The 10,872-nt window shown below is 44.3% G+C and overlaps 1 protein-coding gene and 1 long non-coding RNA gene across 2 annotated transcripts; both read left to right on the plus strand.

Moving 5' to 3' along the window:
• Positions 1–282: 282 nt before the first annotated feature.
• Or11g26b (olfactory receptor family 11 subfamily G member 26B) lies at positions 283–1,218 on the plus strand. The gene has a single exon (NM_001000839.1). It carries the CDS (start codon positions 283–285, stop codon positions 1,216–1,218), a length of 936 nt encoding a protein of 311 aa, NP_001000839.1.
• Positions 1,219–3,548: 2,330 nt separating this feature from the next.
• LOC134481959 (uncharacterized) lies at positions 3,549–9,893 on the plus strand. The gene is made up of 2 exons (XR_015638291.1): positions 3,549–4,104; positions 4,563–9,893. It is a non-coding gene; the product is annotated as an uncharacterized LOC134481959 (long non-coding RNA).
• Positions 9,894–10,872: the final 979 nt, after the last annotated feature.

Consider the following 10,872-nt stretch of genomic DNA (forward strand, 5'->3'; position numbering starts at 1 on the left):
GCTTACAATTGTGTCTGATGAAAAAATAGTCAACCTAATCTATTTATATCAATGGAAGAGAAACAGAAGTGGCTGGTTATGCCGCACAGAGTGCAGGTTTAAACATGTCTGCTCACATCTGGATATCCAGGACTTAGAAAAATACCTAGAAAGCTGTAAAATTCAATTAAATATTGAGACGATGAGCAAACTATTCTGTTTGCTGTTTGGACAAAAATTAAACTCCCTCAGCTATTTCTAGAATACTCAAAATTTTCTGGTGCTTTCACAGGTCACAGACAGATGAAAACCTTCAGCAGCACCATAAACTCCAGCACCATCACTGGCTTCATCCTCCTGGGCTTCCCCTGCTCCAGAGAGGAGCAAATTCTCCTTTTTGTCCTCTTCTTCATTGTCTACCTCCTTACCCTCATGGGCAACATATCCATCATCTGTGCTGTGTGCTGTGATCAGAGACTCCACACCCCCATGTACATCCTGCTGGCCAACTTCTCCTTCCTGGAGATATGGTATGTTACTTCCACAGTCCCCAACATGTTAGCCAACTTCCTCTCTGAAACCAAAGTCATCTCTTTCTCTGGATGCTTCCTGCAGTTCTATTTCTTCTTCTCCTTGGGTTCTACAGAGTGCTTTTTCCTGGCAGTCATGGCATTTGATCGCTACCTTGCCATCTGCAGGCCTCTACATTACCCTGCCCTCATGACTAGGCACCTCTGCAACATCCTTGTGATCAGTTGCTGGGTGCTTGGTTTCCTCTGGTTCCCTATTCCCATCACCATCATCTCCCAGATGTCCTTCTGTGGGTCCAGAATTATAGACCACTTCCTGTGTGACCCAGGTCCTCTTTTGGCCCTCGCCTGTTCCAGAGCCCCATTGATGGAGTTTTTCTGGACAATTATAACATCTCTTCTCCTGTTTATTCCGTTTCTCTTCATCATGGGAACTTATATATTGGTCCTGAGAGCTGTATTTAGAGTTCCTTCAAGAGATGGACAAAAAAAGGCCTTCTCCACTTGTGGTTCTCATCTCACAGTAGTTTCACTCTTTTATGGCTCAGTGATGATAATGTATGTGAGCCCAACATCTGAGCATGAAGCTGGAAAGCAGAAGCTTGTGACTCTATTTTATTCCGTGGGTACTCCACTCCTTAATCCTGTAATATACAGTCTTAGGAACAAAGACATGAAAAACGCCCTGCAGAAGATTTTAAGAATATAAAAATTCAAATTTTAAGCAACCAAAACACATTTAACCACATACACATATATTCAATACATATTGACTTCATACATATGTATATATATACATATATATGTGAATATTATTCAAACACAAGAATGATTAATTGTGCCTTTTATAGCAACATAAATAACATGGAAAAAACATTTTATGAAGTAAAATATGTCAGTTATGGGACATAACAAATTCTGCAAGTTATCACTTATGTGTAGAAAGTGTTCTTTTAAAAATGCTTAGGATGATGCTTTGCAGAGACTAGGAAGTATAAGGAGAAGCAATGTGGTTAGTGTTTACAGAGGGTGCAGTTGGATAGGTACTCAACATAAATGTTTGATAGTATAGTAATATAATATATCTGAGAAGCATTAATTCTATTTCAGACAAAAGAACCAAGATTTTGAATTTTCACAACATAAAAAATAAGACAGATGAGGCCTCCAACACATATACAGAGGACTCCTGGGTCTTGTCCAGTCAGAGAAGATGCACCAAACCCTCAAGAGATGGGAGGCCCCAGGAACATTAGAGATCTGTTGAGGTGCGGTGGATATATCCTTGTAGAAACTGGGGGTCCAGGGAGGAGGTATGGGATGTGGAACAGTTGGGGGATGGGCAGGAGGGGAATAAAATCTGGAGTGTAAAAACAAATAAATACATTTTAAAAAACTAAGACAAGCATTTTAATAATATTTATGACAATTACATAAAATTATATACATTGTGTTCATAGAGTGAATGTCACCTCGTATCTACAAATAAGTACAATTATGAAAAATAAAAAGTAAAAATATAGAATTAAACATCTTAAACCATTCCTATAATCTGAGAACTTGAAAGGTAGGACTGAAGGATCAGAATTTCAAGGGAGCTTCAATACATAGTAAGATTGTTGTTTCATGAAACAAATAGAAGAAGACAATGGTCTAGTAAACCCCATGACCAAAAGCAATTGAGGAAAGAGAGGGATTACTTTCTATATGATTTTAATCCATCATTCTGTAGAACAAAGACAAGATATTAAAGCAGGAAACTAGAGGCAGACCATGAAGGAGCATACTTTACTGCCTTGCTTTCCATAGCTTTCTTAACTTTCTGCCTCCTACAACTCAGGATGACATCCCAGGAATAGGACCACCCACAGTGGGATGGAACTTCCCACCTCCATCATTAACCATTTTTAAAGGTTTTTGGATATTTTACATATTTACATTTCAAATGTTATCCCCTTCCCTCCCTATCCCATACTCCGTCCCCACTCCCCCTGCTTGTATGAGGATGTTCCCACTCCCACCCACCCACACCCACCTCAACACCTTGGCATTCCCCTACACTGGGGAAATGAGCCTTCACAGGACCAAGGGCTTCTCCTATTGATGCTGAACAAGGCCATCCTCTGTTACATTTTTGGTGGGAGCCATGGGTCCCTCCATGTGTACTAATTGGTTGGTGGTTTAGTCCCTGGGACCTCTGGTGGGATCTGGTTGGTTAATATTGTTCTTCTTATGTGGTTGCCAACCCCTTCATCTCCTTCAGTCTCAAACCCCTCCATTGGGGTGCCCTTGGTCAGTCCAATGGTTAGGTGCAACTATTCTCATCTGTATCAGTAGGGCTCCAGCGGAGCCTCTCAGGGGACACCCATATCTGGCTCCTGTCAGCAAGCACTTCTTGGCATCAGCAATAGTGACTGGGTTTGGTATCTGTATGTGAGATGGATCTCTATATGGGGCAGTCTCTGTATGACCTTTTCTTCAGTCTCTGCTCCACTCTTTACCCTGGTATTTCCTCCCATGAGTATTTTGTTCTCCCTTCTAAAAAGGAATGAAGCATCCACATTTTTGGTCTTTCTTCTTATTGAGCTTCATATGATCTGTGAATTTCTCCATAGGTATTCCAAGCATTTGGGCTAATATCCATTTATCAGTGAGTACATACCATGTGTGCTCTTTTGTGACTGGGTTACCTCACTCAGGATGATATTTTCTAGTTCCATCTATTTGCCTAAGAATTTCATGTAATCATTGTTTTTAATAGGTAGGTAGTACTCTATTGTGAAAATGTACCACATTTTATGTATCCATTCCTCTGCTGAAGGACATCTGGGTTCTTTCTAGCTTCTGGCTATTATAAATAAGGCTGCTACAAACATAGCGGAGCATGTGTCTTTGGAATATGTTGGAGCTTCCATTGGGTGTATGTCCAGGAGTAGTATAGCTGGGTCCTCAGGTAGTACTATGCCTAATTTCCTGAGGAACCTCCAGACTGATTTCCAGAGCGGTTGTACCACCTTGCAATCCCACCAACAATGAAGGAGTTGAAGGGTTAAAATTTCTAAAAGTTAGTCATGAACAAAGTCCAGACATGCCTGAGAGAATTTGAGATAGGGCTCACTGGCCCGACTATCAACTCCCAAGGACACTGGCCATCTGGAGCCACCCCCTCCCCTTCCTTCACTCCCTGAGGATGGGTCATCCCCCTGCTACAGTGAGATGAGTTGCCCTGCCCACATTGCTGAGATGCTAGATTACACGTATGCTTTGTTGATGTAACTCCGTGCCAAAAGTAACTGTACACCCTTTGTATTAGCCAATTATGTGTATTCACACGAAACCCCTGGTTTTCCCTATATAAGCTCCTGCCTAGAGAGGCTCGGGGCTTGACTCAATCTCCTGTGTGAGATACGTGTCAGCCCGAGATCTCGTAAATAAAACTGCCTCTTGTTGATTACATCAAGACCGGCTTCTCGTGTTTCCTGGGGGTACCTCAACCCGTGACTGGAGCGAGAGTCTCCCCAAGTCTGGGGGTCTTTCATTGGGGGCTCGTCCGGGATAGGAGCGTAACTCCCGGAGATCCGAATGCTTCTTGGAGGTACGTTAGTGTGAGTGCTGGAAAGCGGCCGCTGTGTGAGTGTGAGAGTATTGTGTGTGTGAATTAAGTCCTGTAGTCTGTGTTTTTCAGTACCGGTTTAAGGTCTTGGTGCACTGTCTGGGCAGAAGAAGACTCCCCACTCCGTTGTTTTTGAGTGCACTCGAGTGGATGGGCTTCCCACTCTGTGTTGTTTTTGAGTGCACTCGGGTGGATGGGCTTCCCACCCCGTTGTTTTTGAGTGCACTCGGGTGGATGGGCTTCCCACCCCGTTGTTTTTGAGTGCACTCGGGTGGATGGGCTTCCCACCCCGTTGTTTTTGAGTGCACTTGGGTAGATGGGCTTCCTACCCCGTATTTAAGTGTGCTTGGATAGAAGGGCTTCCCACCCTGGACAGATGCCTGTGAGTAGGTACTGGGTTTCTACTTCGAATAGCTGTTTTCTTTTTGTTCTTTTTTTAGATAGCGGAAGTGAGGACGCCCCAGCTCTGGGAGACGTCCCACGAGCCGACTTTTGTCGGGAGGACCCAGCAGGTGACAGTCAAAGAGATCTGACTGTGACTTGACTTCGGAGGTCGTGTTCGGCTGCCTATTTAAGTATAGGCATGGACAAGTGTGCTTAGATGTGTTAGTGTCTGTTGTCTGTATTCTGTTTCTGTGTTTGGTATCCCAGAAGCAGCTAAGGTTAAGCTGCAGTTTGGGCCAGGTACTGAAGGTACCAGGCATCTGTGGAAATTGGTTATAGGATGCTTTGTCTTGGGTCTTGTTTGTCTGCTTTGTTTTCTGTGGTATTGTCCAGTGTCTTTTTGGCTTTTGTTTCGTTTTTGGACTTGGACTGACAACTGTGTTTGAAATCTTGGACTGACAACTGTGTTTGAAATCTTGGACTGACGACTGTGTTTGAAATCATGAAACTGTTTGCTTTGTTTGTCAAAGAGTTTTACTTGGTCCTCTTGGTGCTTAACTTAAAAGTTAAAAATAATTTGCTTGAGAGAAATTGTTTTCTGTCGGGGAGTTTTATCTTTCTCACTTGAGCCTCCTCCCCAAGGAGAGCTGCCCCTCTCTTTACTCCCATTGTCCAGCCCAGCTGCTGTTAACCGTTGTGTATGAAGGACTCCAGGTTAGCGAGTGATCCGTCTGAAGCAGGCATTAACAAGAACCTGAAAGCTTTACCTTAGATCCTGAAGAAAAATTCTCCCTGTTGCTTAAACATTCACAGCTTCTAAGGAAGGGACAACACAGAGTAGGAAAATGTAGGGGCTGAGGGTGGTGAGCATACAGGCCTGCTAGCAAGCTACAGGCTGCGAGTGGGCAACAGCGCAGCTCTGGCCAAGCCAGTGTAAGAGGAGTTTCAAGGTAAGGAGGCTGGCTGGGGTTGGCGCTTTGACAACAAAGATAGCGTAGAGTTAGTGGTTGTATTATGAGACTTTTGGCCCTGAAAAAAAAAATTCCAGTTGCTGCCTTCAGTGGCCAGACCTTCAACACTTGCTCACAAAAGGAGAGTGTTCATTTAGAGAAGTTCTTTAAGGGAGCCTGCCTTATCTGCTGGCCCTATTCCAAGAGAGGAGTTGATCTCCAACATTAAGTAACCTTCCCTGTTAGTCGTCATTGACATGGAGAGTGCCTTTGATCCTATCCCCACAGCAGCCAGTTCCTGCCCCTGTGGTCAAAATGCCCCAGGTTGGGGGGCAGAGAAGCCCCTAAAATAGTTTCAAAAAATCTACAACAAACTGTAAAGAACTTTGTTTTGTTTTGCCAGTCAAAATTTAGAATTCAGGCTTTGGCTGTGGCCAAGGTCAAGATTAATGTTTTCTTTTCCATGGGCCTTTAGCCCACTGAGACAGTTTGGTGAAGGACTACTACTACAGTCCTGATATTCAGAGACATGGAGAGAGCTATAGTTTTTTTTTATTAAAGGTTGGTACTATAGTATTAACAATCTCCTTATTAGATGTAAGAGACAAGAAGCCCCAGGTAAACTGGTTACAATTCTTTTGTCAGCCACTTAGTATCTAACACCCAGGTTCTAACCCTCTCTCCATCCTTTTGTTATTAGTTCTTACTAGAAGCCTAGTGTCCTTCAGAGGCTGGGTTTATTGAGAGACAGAGCCACTGAGCTGACACTGAAGGGAGGTACTTCTTAAATAAAATCTAAGTCCAGAGAGATAGTCGATAACAGATCAGCTGCCTCTCTGCTTGCCTTTCTGTTTCACAGACACAAAGCTTGTGCTTATTTCTACAACAGCCTTTTTGTCCCAAGAAGGCCTCCTGGCTTAGCTGTGTGACTAAATGCTATTTGCCCTCTTCAGTGGACCTCTATTCTCAAGATTCCTTTGTTTTCTCACCATCCCATTTAAGATGCTTGTTAGTAGCTGTTACAGGTCTTCTTTACCACCGAGGAAAGACAGAATTCTACTAGAGGCCAGAAAAAAATGTTCCAGACATGGATGGAAGGCCCTCACTTCTGCCTGTTGACTTCAAAACGCCTAAAGGTAGGGAGTGCCAGGTCTGCCGCCAGGCTCCAAGGGTGGGTCTCAGAGGGGCTAAAAAATGCCCCACCAATTTGGCTAAAGTAAAAAAAAGATATAAAGAAAAAGTTACAGAAACTCATGAAGGGTTAAGCTAAGTCACTGAGAGAGTTGTTGTAAGTTACAGAGAAAATAAGGTTGATATATGGTTCAGGGTCGGTGCACAAAAGTAGACAGCAACTAATAGCTGTAGAAGAAGATACAGACAGAGAGACTGAGGAAGAGAAAGAGACAAGAGGGGAACATATACTGGCCACAGTAGTTAGGGAACCTAGGAAGATAGTACCTGGCAACAGAAGAGAATTCCTGGCTAAAGATCAGTGTGCCTAATACGAAGAAAAAGGACACTGGGTCAGGGACTGCCCAAGAAAGAACAAGAGGGGCCACTGGAGAGTTTCTTGGTCCTAGAGTGCTGGCTATGTACAGAGATAGAAGGGAAGTGTGGATACTGGGACCCAATGCTCTGTGCTCCTATGCCCTCCCCCCGAGTGGGTCAATATCCAAAGACCTTGAGTGCAAGGGGCTACTGGCAATGAACAATACTTATGGACTGCCCGAAGAACAGTGGACCTTGGCGTGGGCCGGGTAACCCACCCACTAGTTCATGGTCATCCCTGACTGCCCCTATCCCTTGCTCATGAGAAAATTGCTCTCCAAAATGGCTTGTGTGGGCTAAAATGGCTGGGTGAGGCCATGTGTATACATATCTACAGACTGTGTATGTGGAGCTTAAGACCTGTCTCAGTGCACCAGTACCTGATGCTGGGAGATGTGTGTGTGTGGCTTAGTGCCGTTCTGCCTGGAACACATCATTCCTGCCAACCGGGCTCTGACAATTATCACCCAATCCAGGACTTAAACTGCGGTAGAGTGGCTGATGTTTTGCCTTTAAATGAAATGTCCCAGAGGATGGGATCACTGATCAGCTGACATGGACTAGATTCTCCACCTGTTGGGGGCAATCTGGTCACCTTGCTGCCCAACCCTGACCTAGAGCCACCACAGCACAAGTGTCAAGCACTGACAGAAGCCCATGGGTGGAGGAAAGACCTCTGTGACTGGATGATTGACCCCTGCTGAAAGCCGAGGACCTTGTCCACAGACAGGAACAGTTCTCTTCATGAAGGTCAGAGATAAGTGGGTGCTGCCGTGGTGGACAACACAATGTCATCTGGGATGGCTGAACTTCCACCCCCCAGCACATCAGTGCTACAGATGCCTTTACCATCTCTTGGATGCCCTGGTGAAGCCAACAACTGTGAATACTATTCATTGCTCAGGATATCAGAAGGAAGAGATTCAGTGGCATGGGACAGTAACAAAGCAGATAAAGTGGCTCGGAAAATGGCTATGCAGGAGCCTATCCTGGTTACAGGCCTACAAGAGACGGCCTCTACAATCATCAAGAAGATACTGGAAGAAATCTTTCCCCCGATTTGAAATGCCCAAAGTAATCTGGTCAGACAATGGCCCTACTTTCGTTGCCAAGGTAAGCCAGGGTGTGGCCAAGTATTTAGAGGTTGATTAGAAATTACATTATATTTACAGACCTCAAAGTTCAAGACAGATAGAATAAATAAATAAAACTCTAAAAGAGACCCTGAACAAATTGACCATGGAGACTGGCACAGACTGGGTGACACTCCTTCCCTCTTGCTCTCTTCAGAGCAAGAAATATCCCTTCCAAATTCAGCCTTACCCCCTTTGAGACCTTATATGGGGCCTCAGCTCCCCTGACTGTATTAGATGATGTTACTGAACCAACATGTCATAGTGCCATAGTAATAATGATTTGTGTGCCAGGCTAAAAGACCTACAGGGGATACAGAAAGAAATCTGCTCACAGCTGACAACAGCCTATGCCCCGGAGACCCCTGACATCCCATCAGTTCCAGGTCGGAAGCAGCTACACTGAGCCCAGACACTCGAGCCTCGCTAGAAAGGACCGTACCTGGTGCTGCTGACCACCCTGACAGCCGTCAATTCTCAGCCCTCACCAGCCACATACTAGCTGTTGGGGCTGAGAGTTGGGACCTAGAGGGACACTCAGATCTTCATAAAGCTCCCTAGACTTGCACATCAGATAAGTGGATACATCAGAGATGTGACTGAGATGTTGCTATAATGCTCACTTGAGGAGTGTGCTTTAGAAACAAGAATTTCATGTTTGCCCTGGGTTCCATCGAAAAAAATATAGAGATAGGCTTGATTTCTATTACAAATGATGTAACATTACATATGTTAATACTCCTAATACTTCTTGGGACTGTGCCTCAGGGACCACAAGTTTAAAAGTTCTAAGATAGTCATGACCTTGGTATATAGGTTTAGATAGTGTTCAGATTGGAATCCTAAAGACTTTTTAGCTGACCTCCAAGAATACCTAACCTCCCTCTCAGAGGTAGTCCTTCAAAATAGGAGAAGATTAGACCTGATATTCCTTAAAGAAAGAGGGCTATGTGCTGCTTTGAGAGAAGAATGTTGTTTTTACCTCAATCACTCCGGGACCATTAAAGATTCTATGGCTAAACTTAGGGAGAGGTTGGACAAGAGACGACGAGAACGAGAAACCACTAATAACTGGTTTCAAAGCTGGTTCGATAGGTCCCCATGGCTTACCACCCTGCTGTCAGCCTTAGCTGGTCCCTTGATTATCCTCCTCCTTTTGCTCACTGTTGGGCCCTACATCATTAACCGCCTTTTTGCTTTTATTAGGGAACGGATTAGTGCTATACAAGTCCTTATGTTGAGACAACAGTATCGGGCTGTACGGAGTGAAGAGCCACTAGACGCTAGATTCATCATGGAGTCCTAAGATTAGGACTATTCACAAGGAGTAGAGGGGAATGAAGGGTTAAAATTTCTAAAAGTTAGTCATGAACAAAGTCCAGACATGCCTGAGAGAATTTGAGATAGGGCTCACTGGCCCGACTATCAACTCCCAAGGACACTGGCCATCTGGAGCCACCCCCTCCCCTTCCTTCACTCCCTGAGGATGGGTCATCCCCCTGCTACAGTGAGATGAGTTGCCCTGCCCACATTGCTGAGATGCTAGATTACACGTATGCTTTGTTGATGTAACTCCGTGCCAAAAGTAACTGTACACCCTTTGTATTAGCCAATTATGTGTATTCACACGAAACCCCTGGTTTTCCCTATATAAGCTCCTGCCTAGAGAGGCTCGGGGCTTGACTCAATCTCCTGTGTGAGATACGTGTCAGCCCGAGATCTCGTAAATAAAACTGCCTCTTGTTGATTACATCAAGACCGGCTTCTCGTGTTTCCTGGGGGTACCTCAACCCGTGACTGGAGCGAGAGTCTCCCCAAGTCTGGGGGTCTTTCAGAGTGTTCCTATTTCTCCACATCCTCACCAGTATCTATTGTCACCTGAGTTTTTGATCTTAGCCATTCTGACTGCTGTGAGGTGGATCTCAGGGCTGTTTTGATTTGCATTTCCCTGATGACTACGGATGTTGAATATTTCTTAAGGTGCTTCTCAGACATTTGGTATTCCTCAGTTCAATCATTAATCATTAATGAATAAAATGCTGCACAGATATGCTCATAGGCCAATCCACCTGAGGCTAGTTGTAAGTAACTATAATTTATGCCAAGAAGACAAAAAAATACCTAATACATATGAACACATGCACTGCGACATGATCTATAAATGCAGTGCAATCGACTAACCTTTCCTTTATTTATTTTTTTCTTGAAAAATGAAAACAACTTTAATGGCACCCAAAGGTAGCCTTTGACTAAATTATTTCAGGCAACCAAATGGTGTATTTCTTTTTTTTTTTTTTTGCTTCCTTTTATTTTTTCCTTCATCTTTATTAAATTGGCTATTTCTTCTTTACATTTCAATTGTTATTCCCTTTCCCGGTTTCCAGGCAAACATCCCCCTAACCCCTTCTCCTCCCCTCCCCATCCTCTCCCCATTACCACCCTTCCCCCAACAATCCCGTTCACTGGGGGTTCAGTCTTGGCAGGAACAAGGGCTTCCCCTTTGACTCTTACTAGGCTATTCATTGCTACCTATGCAGTTGGAGCCCAGGGTCAGTCCATGTATAGTCTTTGGGTAGTGACTTAGTCTCTGGAAGCTCTGGTTGGTTGGCATTGTTGTTCATATGGGGTCTCAAGCCCCTTCAAGCTCTTCCAGTTCTTTCTCTGATTCCTTCAACGGGGGTCCTGTTCTCAGTTCAGTGGTTTGCTGCTGGCATTCGCCTATGTATTTGCTGTAT

The sequence above is a fragment of the Rattus norvegicus genome, chromosome 15, assembly GCF_021556685.1.
Source record: "Rattus norvegicus strain SHRSP/BbbUtx chromosome 15, alternate assembly SHRSP_T2T, whole genome shotgun sequence".
Lineage (NCBI taxonomy): Eukaryota > Metazoa > Chordata > Mammalia > Rodentia > Muridae > Rattus > Rattus norvegicus.

What these genes read in the sequence shown, in the direction of transcription:
- Or11g26b (NM_001000839.1), top strand. Translation starts at nt 283, where the DNA reads ATGAAAACCTTCAGCAGCACCATAAACTCCAGCACCATCACTGGCTTC.